Source organism: Hemitrygon akajei, chromosome 2, assembly GCF_048418815.1.
Source record: "Hemitrygon akajei chromosome 2, sHemAka1.3, whole genome shotgun sequence".
Classification (NCBI taxonomy): Eukaryota; Metazoa; Chordata; class Chondrichthyes; order Myliobatiformes; family Dasyatidae; genus Hemitrygon; species Hemitrygon akajei.
In genome coordinates this window covers 188,063,680-188,077,876 of record NC_133125.1, presented here as the reverse complement: position 1 = coordinate 188,077,876, position 14,197 = coordinate 188,063,680, and the positions used below count along the sequence as shown (strand labels likewise).

Here is a 14,197-nt window from a genome sequence, read left to right as displayed (position 1 = left end):
CACCTGCCCATTTCCCTCCATAGATGTTAACTGACACGCTGGGAGACACCGGTGCTTTGCATGTTACCACCACTTGTCTCAGTTGCCCTGTACTTGTGCGGGTGGACTTTAGGACCCGGGGGAACTCAGGACCACGGCTGCTGCTGAATCCGCAGTGTTTCTGTTCCGTTGACGGATGCGGTGAACGAGTTAAAATTAATGGATCGATAATTCTCACATCGTGTTTATTTCACTCTCCGCACATTTATATTTACACTGACTGACTCCTGACGCCGGTCCCGGACCCGACCCGTTTACAGACCCGGAGCGGAACCGGAGCAGATTCTCAGCCACTGGTTTGTATCCCAAGTCCAGAAGAAAGGATAAAGTTTCTCCGTGAATTTATTCCCAGTGAAGGTGTGGAGATGGGACTTGGTCTCCGCGTTGTAAAATGAAACTGTCCCGGACTCGTAACTGAGATAAACTCCCACCCTCCCGGGGATGGGACCGGCAGGGAGACGGGACCCAGGGGAGGTGTAAACCCACATCACGTCATCAACCCGCGCGATGATCCAGAATCCGGTCTCCGGTCTCTCTGTGACCTTTTCCTTCCTCTCCACAGACTCTGCGGCGACTCCCAGATACCACCACCAATTCCCCGTCACCTCCACCTCCCAGTAATGTCCCCCCGATGTGAATCCCTCCGATCCCAGCACAGAAGCGAAGTATGTGAACCTCTTCCCGGTGTCAGGGAGATTCCTCCATGTCTCGGTCCGTCTCACACTCTTCCGATCCTCAGACACCTCGAGCAGCGGATGCGCCGTTTCCACATCCAGGGTGACAGAGACTGTGGGGAGAAGCAGAGAATTAGAGAGTCCCCGGGGATCGGGGGGAGACTCGGGCAGCACGGCCCCGGGATCAGGGGGAGACTCGGGCAGCGCGGCTCCGGGGATCGGGGGAGACTCGGGCAGCGCGGCCCCGGGACCGGGGGGAGATTCGGGCAGCGCGGCCCCGGGGATCGGGGGGAGACTCGGGCAGCGCGGCCCCGGGACCGGGGGGAGACTTGGGGCGGCGCGGCCCCGGGGATCGGAGGGAGACTCGGGCAGCGCGGCCCCGGGGATCGGGGGGAGACTCGGTCAGCGCGTCCCCGGGGATCGGGGGGAGACTCGGGCAGCGCGTCCCCGGGGATCGGGGGGGGGGGAGACTCGGGCAGCGCGTCCCCGGGGATCGGGGGGGGGGGGAGACTCGGGCAGCGCGGCCCCGGGGATCGGGGGGAGACTCGGGCAGCGCGTCCCCGGGGATCGGGGGGAGACTCGGGCAGCGCGGCCCCGGGGATCGGGGGGAGACTCGGGCAGCGCGGCCCCGTGATGGGGGGGGGAGACTCGGGCAGCGCGGCCCCGGGGATTGGGGGGAGACTCGGGCAGCGCGGCCCCGGGGATTGGGGGGAGACTCGGGCAGCGCGGCCCCGGGGATTGGGGGGGAGACTCGGGCAGCGCGTCCCCGGGGATCGGGGGGAGACTCGGGCAGCGCAGCCCCGGGGGATCGGGGGGAGACTCGGGCAGCGCGGCCCCGGGGATCGGGGGGAGACTCGGGCAGCGCGTCCCCGGGGATCCGGGGGAGACTCGGGCAGCGCGGCCCCGGGGACCGGGGGGAGACTCGGGCAGCGCGGCCCCGGGGCCCCGCTGGGCCTCAGGCACAGTCGGGTGGCCGACAGAAACCTTTCCCGGGGTTTTACCCAAACACAACGGATGAACAACGAGCATCTTCCCAAGAATTTACTCGACATGGAGAGCGGATTTTTCCCGATCAACACACACAGAATTCTGGAGGAGCTCAGTGGGTCAAGCAGCATGTGTTAAGTGAGGTATACAGTCAATGTTTCAAGGTATTTCCTCAACAATGGAAAGAAAGGGGGATAACAGTAGATAGATGTGAGGAATGGATGGAGCAACAGCTGGATGAGGTGAATGAACATTTAAAATGGAGCTGAGGCCGAATTCATTCGTGCTGACCAACTTATTCTATTGATCTAGTTCCACTTGCCTACATTTGCCATTATTCCTTTAAAGCTTTCCTACCCACGTACCTGTCCAAGCAACAAATACAAAATGCTGGAGGAACCCAGCAGTCCAGGCCAACATCCACGGAAAAAAGTAAAGTCAACGTTTTGGGCTGAGACCCTTTATCAGGACTGAAGAGGAAGGGGGAGGGTGGGAAGGAGAAGGCTGGTAGGTGCCAGGTGAAAAACCAGTAAGGGGAAAGATCGAGGGGAGGGGGCAGGGGAAGCAGGGAGGGGATAGGCCGGAGAGGTGAAGAAGGAATGTAAGGGGAAAGCACTATGGGTAGTAGAAGAAGACAGAATCAGGAGAGAGGTGATAGGCAGTTGGAGAATTCGATGTTCATATCAGGGGCTGGAGACTACCCAGACGGTATATGAGGTGTTGCTCCTCCACCCTGAGTTTGGCCTCATCATGGCAGTAGAGGAGGCCATGTATGGACATATCCGAATGGGAATGTGAAGCAGAGTTGAAGTGGGTGGAAACCGGGAGGTTCTGTCTGTTGTGGCGGACGGAGCGGAGGTGCTCGACGAAGCGGTCCCCCAATCTGCGTCTGGTCTCATCGATGTAGAGGAGGCCAGACCGGGAGCACCGGCTGCAATAGATGACTCCAACAGACTCACGAGTGAAGTGTTGCCTCACCTGGAAGGACTGTTTGGGGCCCTGAATGATGGTAAGAGAGGAGGTGTAGGATCAGGTGTAGCACTTACGCTTGCAGGGGTAAGTACCAGGTGGGAGATCTGTGGGGAGGGACGTGTGGACCAGGCAGTCGCGGAGGGAACGATCCCTGCGAAAAGCAGAGAGGGGTAGAGAGGGAAAGATGTGCTTAGTGGTGGGGTCCTGTTGAAGGTGGCAGAAGTTGCGGAGGATAATATGCTGGATCCGGAGGCTGGTGGGGTGATAGGTGAGGACAAGGGGGACACGGTCCCTGTTGTGGTGACGGGAGGATGGGGTGAGGGCCGAAGTGCGGGAAATGGAGGAGATGTGGGTGAAACCTGGAGGAGGAGGGATGAAGTAACAAGCTGGTAAGTTAATTGGCAAGATGAGCTGAGAGAGGGAAAAGGGGATGGGAAATGGAGAAGGGGGAGGTGCGGTTTGGGGGAATTACCGGAAGTTTAAGAATGATGTTCTTGTCATCAGGTTGGAGACTCCCCAAATGGAATATAAGGTGTTGTTCCTCCAACCCAAGTGTGGCCTTATTCTGACAGTAGAGGATATATCAGAATGGGAATCGGGAGTGGACACTGGGAGATCTTGTTCTAGCGGATGGAGTGTAGATGCTCGGTGAAACTACGTCAGGTCTCACCGATACAAAGGAGGCCACACCGGACACAGTGTCTGACCCCAACAGACTCACAGATCAAGTGTTCCCTCAGATGGAAGGACTGTTTAGGGCCCTGGATGGTAGTGCGAGAGAATGTGTAGAGGCAAGTGTAGCACGTTACCCTTGCAAGGATCAGTGCCAGGATGGAGATTTGTGGGGAGGGACGAACAGAGAAGGGAGTTGCGTGGGGCAGGAGGGAAAAAAAATGCTTGGTGGTGGGATCTCATTGGAGGTGGCAGAGTTTCAGAGAATTATTTGGTGGATGCAGAGTCTGGTGGGATGGTAGATGAGGACAAGAGGAACCCTATCCCTGGTAGGGTGGTGAAGGATGGAGTAAGAGCAGACGTGCGTGAAATGGAAGAGATGCGGTTGAGGGTAGTGTTGACGGTGGAGGAAGGGAAGCCCCTTTCTTTGAAAAAGGAGGACATGTCCTTTGTTGTAGAATGAAAAGCCTCATCCTGAGAGCAGAATCGGAGGCGACAGAGGAATTGAGAGATTGGATTCGCATTTTTACAAGTAGCAGGGTGGGATGAGGTATGGTCCAGGTAGCTGTGAGAGTCCATTTATATTAGACATTTGTGGATAAGCTGTCACCAGAGATAGAGACAATGAGATCAAGAAAGGGAAGGGATGTATTGGAAATGGACAAGGCGAATTTGAGGGCAGGGTGGAAGTTGGAGGCAAAGTGGATGAAATCAACATGTTCAGCACAAGTGCGAAGCAACACCAATACAGTTATTGATGTAGCATAGGAAAAGTCACCAGTGTAGGACTGCAACATAAACTGTTCCATGTAGCCAACAAACAGGTGGGCATCACTGGGGCCCACGTGAGTGTCCATGGCTACACCTTCTGTCTAAGTGAAGCGGGAGGATCCAAAGGAGAAACTGTTGAGATTGAGGACAAGTTCCGCTGAGCGGAGGAGAGTGGTGGTGGAGGGGAACTGGTTAGTTCTGGTGCCCAGAAAAAAACAGAGATCTTTGAGGCCTTTCCTGTCCCGATGTCTTTTCAATCATTGTAACTGTATCCACCTCCACGGTCTCCTTTGGCAGCCTCCTGAGCTCCAGGAAAAAATCCCAGAATATCCAGCCTCTCCTTATAACCCAAACCCTCCAGTCCCAGTAACATCCTTGTAAATCTGTTTTATACCCTCGCAGTTTAATAACATCCTTCCTGTAGAAAGATCACCAGCACTGTACAGAGTGATCCAAATCAGAAAGACAAGCTGGGTATCCCTGATTAGTCCTCGCCTTTCCAAATGAATGTAGATCCTGTCTCTCAGAGTCCCCTCCATTAATGTACCCTCCACTGACGTTAGGCTCACTGGTCTGTACTTCCCAGGCTTTTCCCAACAGCCGATCTTCTATAAATGTTCAACATTAGTCTCCCTCCAGTCTTCTGGCCCCTCACTCACAGCTATCGATAACACACATATCTCCAAAATGGGCCCCACACTCTCCTCCTGAGCTTCCCACAAAGTCCTGGGATACACTTGATCAGGACCTGGGGATTTATCGACCTTTCTGCATTTTAGGACCTGCAGCACATTTGCTTCTGTAATGTGGTAGAAAATGAGGTCGATCATCTTCTGTAACACGGGGGAATTGAGGGCCCTGTGGAACTGGCACAGAAGAGGAGCTGAGCCCTGGGACTGAGAAATGATGACAGGCAGGTTTAGAAAGATACGGGCCAAATGCAGGTAAATGGACTGGGAGGTGATCTGACAGAAATATATAAGGTTATGATGGGTTAGATTGAGCAGAGGAGAAGGGGAGTGATGAGACAGGAGTCTGAAGTGACTGTGGACTGAAGATTGGTGAAAGATGGCAGGCAGCTTGTTCCAGGTAGCGGAAGGGTGGGGAGTGTGGACTGTGGAGTTGGGAGACACTGGGAAGTGAATGACAGGTGGAGACCAACACAGTGAAAGTTTTGATCGCTAGTCGGAGCGGGGTTGCGGGGATAGTTGGGAGATGGGAAGGTGGGAGACAGCTGTGGGAAGGTGAGAAACAGGAGCACAAAGGCCAACCTGTGCTGGAATCTTATCAGTAAAGGAGGTTCCACTCTATCCACCCAAAGGGGAACTTCCCAGAGGCCAAACATTTTAATTCCCATGCCAAAATGTCGGTCCGTGGCTGCCTCTTGCGCCAAGATGAGGCCATCCTCAGGATGGAGGAGAACACCTTGTATTCTGCCTGGGTAGCCTCTGACCTGATGGCATGAATATTGATTTCTTCTTCAGGTAAAATTTTTCTCATCCCCTCCCCTCTTCTTCTATTCCCCACTCTGGCCTTTAACCTCTTCTTACCTCCCAATCACTACTCCCTGGGTCCCCTCCTCCTTCCCTTTCTCTTATGGTCCACTCTCCATAGAACATTACAGCACAGAAACAGGCCTTTTGGCCCTTCTTGGCTGTGCCAAACCATTTTTCTGCCTAGTCCCACTGAGCTGCACCTGGCCCATATCCCTCCATACACCTCTCATCCATATACCTGTCCAAGTTTTTCTTAAATGTTAAAAGTGAGCCCGCATTTACCACTTCATCTGGCAGCTCATTCCACACTCCCACCACTCTCTGTGTGAAGAAGCACCCCCCCCAATGTTCCCTTTAAACTTTTCCCCCTCCACCCTTAACCCATGCCCTGTTTTTGTTTCCTCCCCTAGCCTCTGTGGAAAAAGCCTGCTTGCACTCATTCTTCTATACCCATCATAATTTTATACACCTCTATCAAATCACCCCTCATTCTTCTACGCTCCAGGGAATAAAGTCCTAACCTATTCAACCTTTCTCTGTAACTCAGTTTTTCAAGTCCCGGCAACATCCTTATAAACCTTCTCTGCACTCTTTCAAACAACACACACAAAATGCTGGTGAAACGCAGCAGGCTAGGCAGCATCTATAGGAAAAAGTACAGTTGACGTTTTGGGCCGAAACCCTTTGTCAGGACTAACTGAAACAAAGGGTCTCGGCCCGAAACGTCGACTGTACTTCTTCCTATAGATGCTGCCTGGCCTGCTGCGTTCCACCAGCATTTTGTGTGCGTTGCTTGAATTTCCAGCATCGGCAGATTTCCTCGTGTCTGCACTCTTTCAACCTTGTAATCCCTGTAATCTTGAATCCTGTAATTCGGTGACCAAAACTGCACACAATACTCCAAATTCGGCTTCACCAATGTCTTATACAACCTCACCATAACATCCCAACTCTTATTCTCAATACTTTGATTTATAAAGGCAATGTGCCAAAAGCTTTCGTTACAACCCTATCTACCTGTGACGCCACTGTTAGGGAATTATGTATCTGTATTTCCAGATTCCTCTGTTCTACTGCACTCCTCAGTGTCCAACCATTTACCTTGTATGTTCTACCTTGGTTTGTCCTTCCAAATTGCAATACTTCACACTTGGCTGCATTAAACTCCATCTGCCATTTGTCAGCCCATTTTTCCAGCTGGTCAAAGTCCCTCTGCAAGATTTGAAAACCTTCCTCACTGTCCACTACACCTCCAATCTTTGTATCATCAGCAAATTTGCTGATCCAATTTACCACATTATCATCCAGATCATTGATATAGATGACAAATAACAATGGACCCAGCACTGATCCCTGTGGCACACCACTGGTCACAGGCCTCCACTCAGAGAAGCAATTCTCCACTACCACTCTCTGACTTCTCCCATTGAGCCAATGTTTAATCCAGTTTACTACCTCACCATGTATACCGAGCGACAGAATCTTCCTAACTAACCTCCCATGCGGGACCTTGTCAAAGGCCTTACTGAAGTCCATGTAGACAACATCCACTGCCTTCTCTTCATCCACTTTCCTGGTAACCTCTTTGAAAAACTCTAATAGATTAGTTAAACATGACCTACCACGCACAAAGCCATGTTGACTCTCCCTAGTAAGTCCCTGTCTATCCAAATACTTGTAGATCCTAACTCCTTCCAATAAATTACCTACTACTGATGTCAAACTTACTGGTGTATAATTTCCCAGATTACTTTTAGAGCCTTTTTTAAACAATGAACAACATGAGCTATCCTCCAATCCTCCGGCACCACACCCATGGATACTGACATTTTAAATATATCTGCCAAGGCCCCCTGCAATTTCAACGCTAGTCTCCTTCAAGGTCAGAGGGAATACCCTGTCAGGTCCTGGGGATTTGTCTTCTCTGATTTGCCTCAAGACAACAAGCACCTCCTCCTCTTCAATCTGTATAGGTTCCATGAGCTGACTACTTGTTTGCCTTAGTTCCATAGACTCATTGCCAGTTTCCTTATGTAAGGGGGTTTCTTCTTTCTTTATGTTACTGCGTGTGTTAATCAAAATGGCTTCTTGTTTGTTAAAAGTACAAATGCTTCTTTGTTATGCTAACTGGTGAGAGAGTGCTTTCTCTTGAAGCTTGTTTGGGTTATAATTACTGATAACGAGAATTGTATTCGTTTGTTTACCAATTGGGATAGAGGTTATACTTTCTTGTGGGTTTGTAAGCTAGTGTAGAGTGGGCTTTTAAGGAGATGGCGCGAGGGGGTTAGAAGGAGAAGAAGCAATTTTGTAAACTGGGCAACGGAACAGCCCCGAGAGGGGGTCTGAGGCCCAGGGTTTTCGGCGAGGAGAGGAGACGAGGACAGATTCATGTGGAGCGTCTGGTCAACCACTGTTGTTGGTCCCAGGCAGCGGGTCGAGGAGGTCGGAGGGGATCGAATGGTGGCAAGAAGGCTTTGTTAACTGAGCTCCAACGGGTTGTGCACGAAGTGGTTGGACTTTGATAACTTTGGCGCCTTTTTTTTCCTTTCATATTGTGTCTCTATTAAGTACATAGCTCCAGTAAGGTCTATAAAGTGTAATCATTTAGTTGCATATGGTGTTCTGTCTGTTACTTGGCGAGGCAGGGACATCACACAGCATCTACACCAGCTGATTACCCAGTTTGGCGGGGCCGAAGGCTGCTCCCTCTAGACGGAAATGAGCTGAGCGAGCCTGAGGCTTACCAGGGGGCTACACTTAATAAATACAGATACAAAAAAACCCATTTAAGATCTCCACCATTTCTTTTGGCTCCATACCACTCTGATCTTCAAGAGGACCAATTTTATCCCTTACTATCCTTTTGCTCTTAACATACCTGTAGAAACTCTTAGGATTATCTTTCACCCTGACTGCCAAAGCAACCTCATGTCTTCTTTTAGCCCTCCTGATTTCTTTCTTGAGCATTTTCCTGTGGACCTTTCCTAAATTACTTTTCCAATTTATAAAGTTTAACAGTGCACAGACTTTTATGTATATTTTTATCTTCTCTTCTTAAGTGAATATGTCTTTTTTCCCCCCTAATTATCCATTGTCATCCATCAGCTTTTTTCTTTGGTAGTTGGTCGGGGGTTGACTTTTTTTTATATAAAAAATTTATTTTATGATGTTTTTGATTACAATGTGGTATACCTTTATGTGTTATGCTATAACATTTTGATCAATTTTATTACAATATATGAATGTACACAAGTTATGTTGAGATGTATCTATGTGTTGCACTCTGTAAATCTTGGTTTTTTTCTTCTGAATAAAAATATTGTAAAAAGAGAAAAGTATTTTCTTGCACGTTTTATACTCCTCAAGCACCTTATTTGCTGCTTGTTGCCTAGACCTGTCATAAAACTCTCTCTTCTTTATCAGATTTCAATATCCCTCAAAAACCAAGGTTCCTTATTCTTATTCACTTTGCCTTTAATCCTGACAGGAACATACAAACTCTGAACTCTCAAAATGTCTCCTTTGAAGGCCTCTCACTTTTCTATCACATCCTTGCCAAAGAACAACCTGTCCCAATCCACGCTTTTTAGATCCTTTCTCATTTCTTCAAATTTGGCCTTTTTCCAGTTTAGCACCTCAACCCGAGGACCAGATCTATCTTTATCCATGACCAAGTTGAAACTAATGGCGTTATGATCACTAGACTCAAAGTGTTCCCCTACACACACTTCCGTCACTTGTCCTAACTCGTACCCTAATAGGAGATCTAATATTGCATCCTCTCTAGTTGGTACCTCTATTTATTGATTTATAAAACTTTCCTGAATATATTTTACAAACTCTAACTCATCTAGACCTTTAACAGTATGGGAGTCCCAATCAATATGTGGAAAATTAAAATCCCCTACTATTACAACTTTATGTTTCCTGCAGTTGTCTGCTATCTCTCTGCAGATTTTCTCCTCCAATTCTCCCTGACTATTGGGTGGTCTATAACACAACCCCATTAATGGTGTTATACCTTTCCTGTTTCTCAGCTCCACCCATATGGCCTCGGTAGACAAGCCCTCTAATCTGTCCTGCCTGAGCACTGCTGTAACATTTTAATATTTTCCCTGACTAGCAATGCCACCCCCCCTTCATCCTTTTGCCTCTATCACGTCTGAAACATGGGAACCCTGGAACATTAAGCTGCCAGTCCTGCCCCTAATGGCTATAATGTCATAATTCCATGTGTCAATCCACGTTCTCAGCTCGTCTGCCTTCCCCACAACACTCCTCGCATTGAAATAGACACACCTCAGAAGATTATTACCACCACACACAACCCTTCTATTTCTGACTTTGCATGAACTTTTAATATAACTTATTTTCACCCCCGCCCCACTATCTGCTCTGGAACTCTGGTTCCCATCCTCCTGCAAATCTAGTTTAAACCCTCCCCAATAGCACTAGCAAACCTCCCTCTCCAATCAGATTCCTCCTTCTCCAGCCCTTTAACTTTCCCACCCCCCCCCAGCTTCACCTATCACCTTCTAGCTAGCCTCTCTCCCCTCTCCCCACCTTTTTATTCCAGCATCTCCCCTCAACAATTTTAGTCCCGAAGAAAGATCACAGCCCAAAACAGACTTTCTCACTTTGACGGAAATGGCTATATGTGGAATTTGCTGCCAAAGGTATAATTAAAATATTATAAAATCACTTTAGGCAGGTACAACAATAGGCAATGGTTAGAAGGATATGTTAGAAGGACAATGTGTGAATTGTTCAAATAGAAACCATTCACTGTGTCTGAAGAGAATAGTTTCCAGGTTACTGAGGGGACTAACAATGTGCAATGCTGAGGCTCTGACTACAATCTGCTGAACCTTCTTGTGAATGTGTGTGAGGGAGATTTGCCAGACCAGTTATGCTGTGTCCACCACTGTTAAAGCTGGTTGGTGTGTCCGGGCTCAGTCTCAATGTGGTGGTTTGATCACAACAGTGAGACTGGCGAGTCCAGCAGGGGGCAGAGCTGAGTCAATCAGACTGCGGTCACGGACAGGTCAGACAGGGTGAGTGGCTCGAAGGACTGGTGTGTTATTCTGACAATCCCCGTCACCACAGTGATACCAGATTTTAACCCCTTTAATGTAATTAATGAAACGTTAATTCCAGAGCTACTGTGGCAGGATTCAAGCGCATGCATTGACATATTTTCCCAGTATGAATGGGATCAGGATGCAGTGGTTCATCTGACAGTCCCGTGAATTGGTTATATTTTGACCCAGTGTTGGTGTGTTCAGGGGTCTGACATCTCCAGATGACCATGTGACAGTGATACCTCCCTGCAGGTGGGGTTAGGGCCAGAATACACTTCACTTCCCTATTATTACAGCCAAATTTTGTGTCCAATTATTAATTAATTGTGTCTGAAACAAGAACAAATGAATCTGTATGTTTTACCTCGCTTAATGCCATTAAACGCTTCTCCCAATGCTGTGTCGACCAAATAGGGGTGATAGAATTTTCCAGCCAGTAGGGCACCGTCTGTCACTGACAATGTCTGGGCATCATACCAGCTCCTGTAAATATTACACAGCTGGTTATAAACTGAACATAAGTGATATTTGAACTATTTTACAAATCCATACAGAGTTTCAGTCAAGACCATGTCCTACCTCCTCTTCCGACGAGCTTCCTCCTGAAATAAATAAAACACAGATCTCAATTGACTGAGATGACCGTCGGCATCCGAACAGCAGGAATCTGAGACAAGTTATTACAAGCTGCTGAAAATTCCCACTTACTCCCACTGACACACACGGAGAAAGAGGGAGACTGAACCACGGGAGAAAGTATTAGGAATGTTTATGAAATTTATACCATAACTGAGAGGATGGAACTTACAGGAGAGACTGGACAGGTTGTGTATTTTTATCTGGATACAATGTCAGGGAGGATCAGATGAGGGAATTTTACATTCCAAATGGATTTGATGGGGTGGAATGGAGAAAATATTTCTGCTTGTGTCAGCCCAAAAGTCAAAGACAAAACATCAGTTGGTTGTTAATAATGCCACAAAAATGTGGTGAGGAGAGTATCAGAACCACACTCACAGCCTGTGACTGTAACTGGATGTTACTCTGAGTCTCAGGGGATATTATACGTGGGAATCACAGAAACGAACACCAGCTCAGTGCTCTGATCAGAGTAACTCATTCCTGAGAAGGTTGCAGACTGTCCTGTGATGTACAGATGTTGTGGGAGGCCGGTTTGGGACAATGACAATTCTAAACAGTCAAGACGTTGACATGGTGGAAATCAGTTTCCAACTACAGTATTTGTGATAAATTACATCATTTTGTGACTGGGCACTTTTACAGAAACAAACTGAAATCTCTCACCATGAGGAATGTGATATTTTCCTGTTGATCCATCTGTTCCTGTAACTTTGAGATTTCCTCCTGGATAGAATTTAAATTCTCTTGAATCTCTTGAAGATTTTTTTCCATTTGATTCAGAATCCTCTCCTCTTCTTCCCTGAGATCTCGGAGTGTGTGCTGCTCTTTCTCAGTGAGAACCCGGCGCAGTTCAGCAAAATGGGATGTGATCTGGGACTGAAGGCTGTGTGACTGTTCCTGTCAATGAAAGGAGAGGCTAGTTTACTATTTGAGGCTATTTTTTGTATTTCCTTCTGACATGGAAGGTAACCATTCAGCCCATTAAAGTCTATGCTGGTTCTCAGAACAATCCCCTCCATCACATTCCCCCACGTCTCCCTGAAACATATACTCCGTCTCTGACCCGCTAACTCCGACCTGAATCACAGACCACCCAACGTCGCAAGGTTAATTACAGTCGCCAATTTACCGTTCAACCATGCAATGTTGGCTAAAGGAAGGTACTGGTTACGGGGAGAACATGCAAACTCCACGCAGACGGCTCCAGGGGTCAGGATCGATCCCAGGTTACTAGAGCTGCGATACTCTGCTATTCTGCATTAAATGGAACAAAACTACACAGCGAATTTGTAAATTCTGCTCAGGAGCCTCACCCGAACTCCAGAAATCTTCTCTTTCTGTTGTTGCTCCATTTCCTCGAAGTTTGATTTCTTTTTCGTGAGAGAGTCTAAAGAAGATTTAATCTGACCCTGGGAATCAGAGAGTAAAGAAATTAGACCAAAATATTCCTTTAGATAAAATTAAAAACCTTTGGGAACAAGATTTACAGATTTCAATTTCTGAGGACACTTGGAATGAAATTTTTTAAATTGGTTAATACCTCATCGTTATATGCCCATTATTCTCTTCTACAATTTAAACTGGTTCATAGAGCCCATAAGTCTAAAGATTAGCTGTCTCATTTTTATTCGGATATATCTCCCTATTGTGATAGATGTAATAATGGAGACGCCTCACTAATCAATATGTTTTGGGCTTGTCCGAGTCTTAAAAAATATTGAAGGAAGTATTTCAAACTTTTTCGGTGCTTTTTAAAGTAAATTTTAAACGTAATCCTATGACTGCCTTATTTGGTATTGTTGGAGGAAATTATATTATTTTGGAGACACATGATTTGTATATTTTGGCCTTTATTTCTCTAATAGCCGGGAGGGCATTGTTGCTTATGTGGAAGGATGCCACTCTGCCTACTCATACTCATTGGTTACATGATGTTATGTCTTGCTTAAATTTAGAGAAGATTCGTTGTTCAATTTCTGAACCTGGACAAGATTTTTTAACACTGTGGGGACCTTTTTTAAATTACTTTCAAAATCTTTGATTTGCTATTAAGTACAGATGTTGGCTAATAATATGTTTCACTATATGTTAAGGCATTTTTCCTTTTTTTTTAGGCAAACAGCTGTTTTTTTCTGGTAGTCGGTTTAGATTTTTTGTATAATGAAATTATTTCTTTTCAATTTTATGTTTAAATTTAATCCATATGGATATAGAGCAATTACACATAATCTGTGATTTCAGTATATTGTAATCGATATATATCATATATCTTACTGTACCCTGTATTCTTTTATGTAGATATTAATAAAAGTATTGAAAAAGAAAGACCAAAATATTCAACTAAGTAAACAGCTGATCAAAACCTGGTTAGTTTTACCTTGTAGATTTCAACGGCTTCGTTAACCGGCATGAAGTTGTGAGACTTGTGTTCCCGCGCAGTCGCACAGATCAGGCAGATCAGTGTCTTGTCCGTCTCACAAAACAGCTTCAGTTCTTCCTCATGTTTCTCGCAGTGAAGTTTATTTTCCTTCTCTTTCGGATTCAGGTTTAGTTTTCGAGCTTTCTCAGACAGATTTGCTAAGGCCCGACTGGCCCTGAGGGTGCGGTCCGCAAACTCCGCTCTACATTCCGGGCAGGAGTTTCTCTCCTCCCTTTCCCAACACCGTGTGATGCAGGAGCGGCAGAAGTAGTGACCACACTCCAGTGACACCGGATCGGTGAAGAAATCCAGGCAGATGGGACAAATTGCTTCCTCGGTTAAACTCTCGACCTGTCCTTTCGAAGCCATGTTAACTCCCGGTACTTCCTGGTTCAGGATCCTTTCACTTTCGGGGAGCTGCTGAACGCCTGCGGTACCGCGATT

The 14,197-nt window shown here is 47.2% G+C and overlaps 1 protein-coding gene across 1 annotated transcript; it reads right to left on the bottom strand.

Annotated features, from left to right (window-relative positions):
• Positions 1–210: 210 nt before the first annotated feature.
• On the bottom strand, positions 211–14,122 carry LOC140719213 (zinc-binding protein A33-like). The gene is made up of 6 exons (XM_073033654.1): positions 13,712–14,122; positions 12,648–12,743; positions 11,998–12,231; positions 11,272–11,294; positions 11,057–11,175; positions 211–826 (listed from the first exon to the last, which is right to left on the bottom strand). The coding sequence occupies exons 1-6, from the start codon at positions 14,120–14,122 to the stop codon at positions 294–296; spliced, it is 1,416 nt and encodes a 471-aa protein (XP_072889755.1). The 3' UTR covers positions 211–293.
• Between the last annotated feature and the right edge of the window lie 75 nt (positions 14,123–14,197).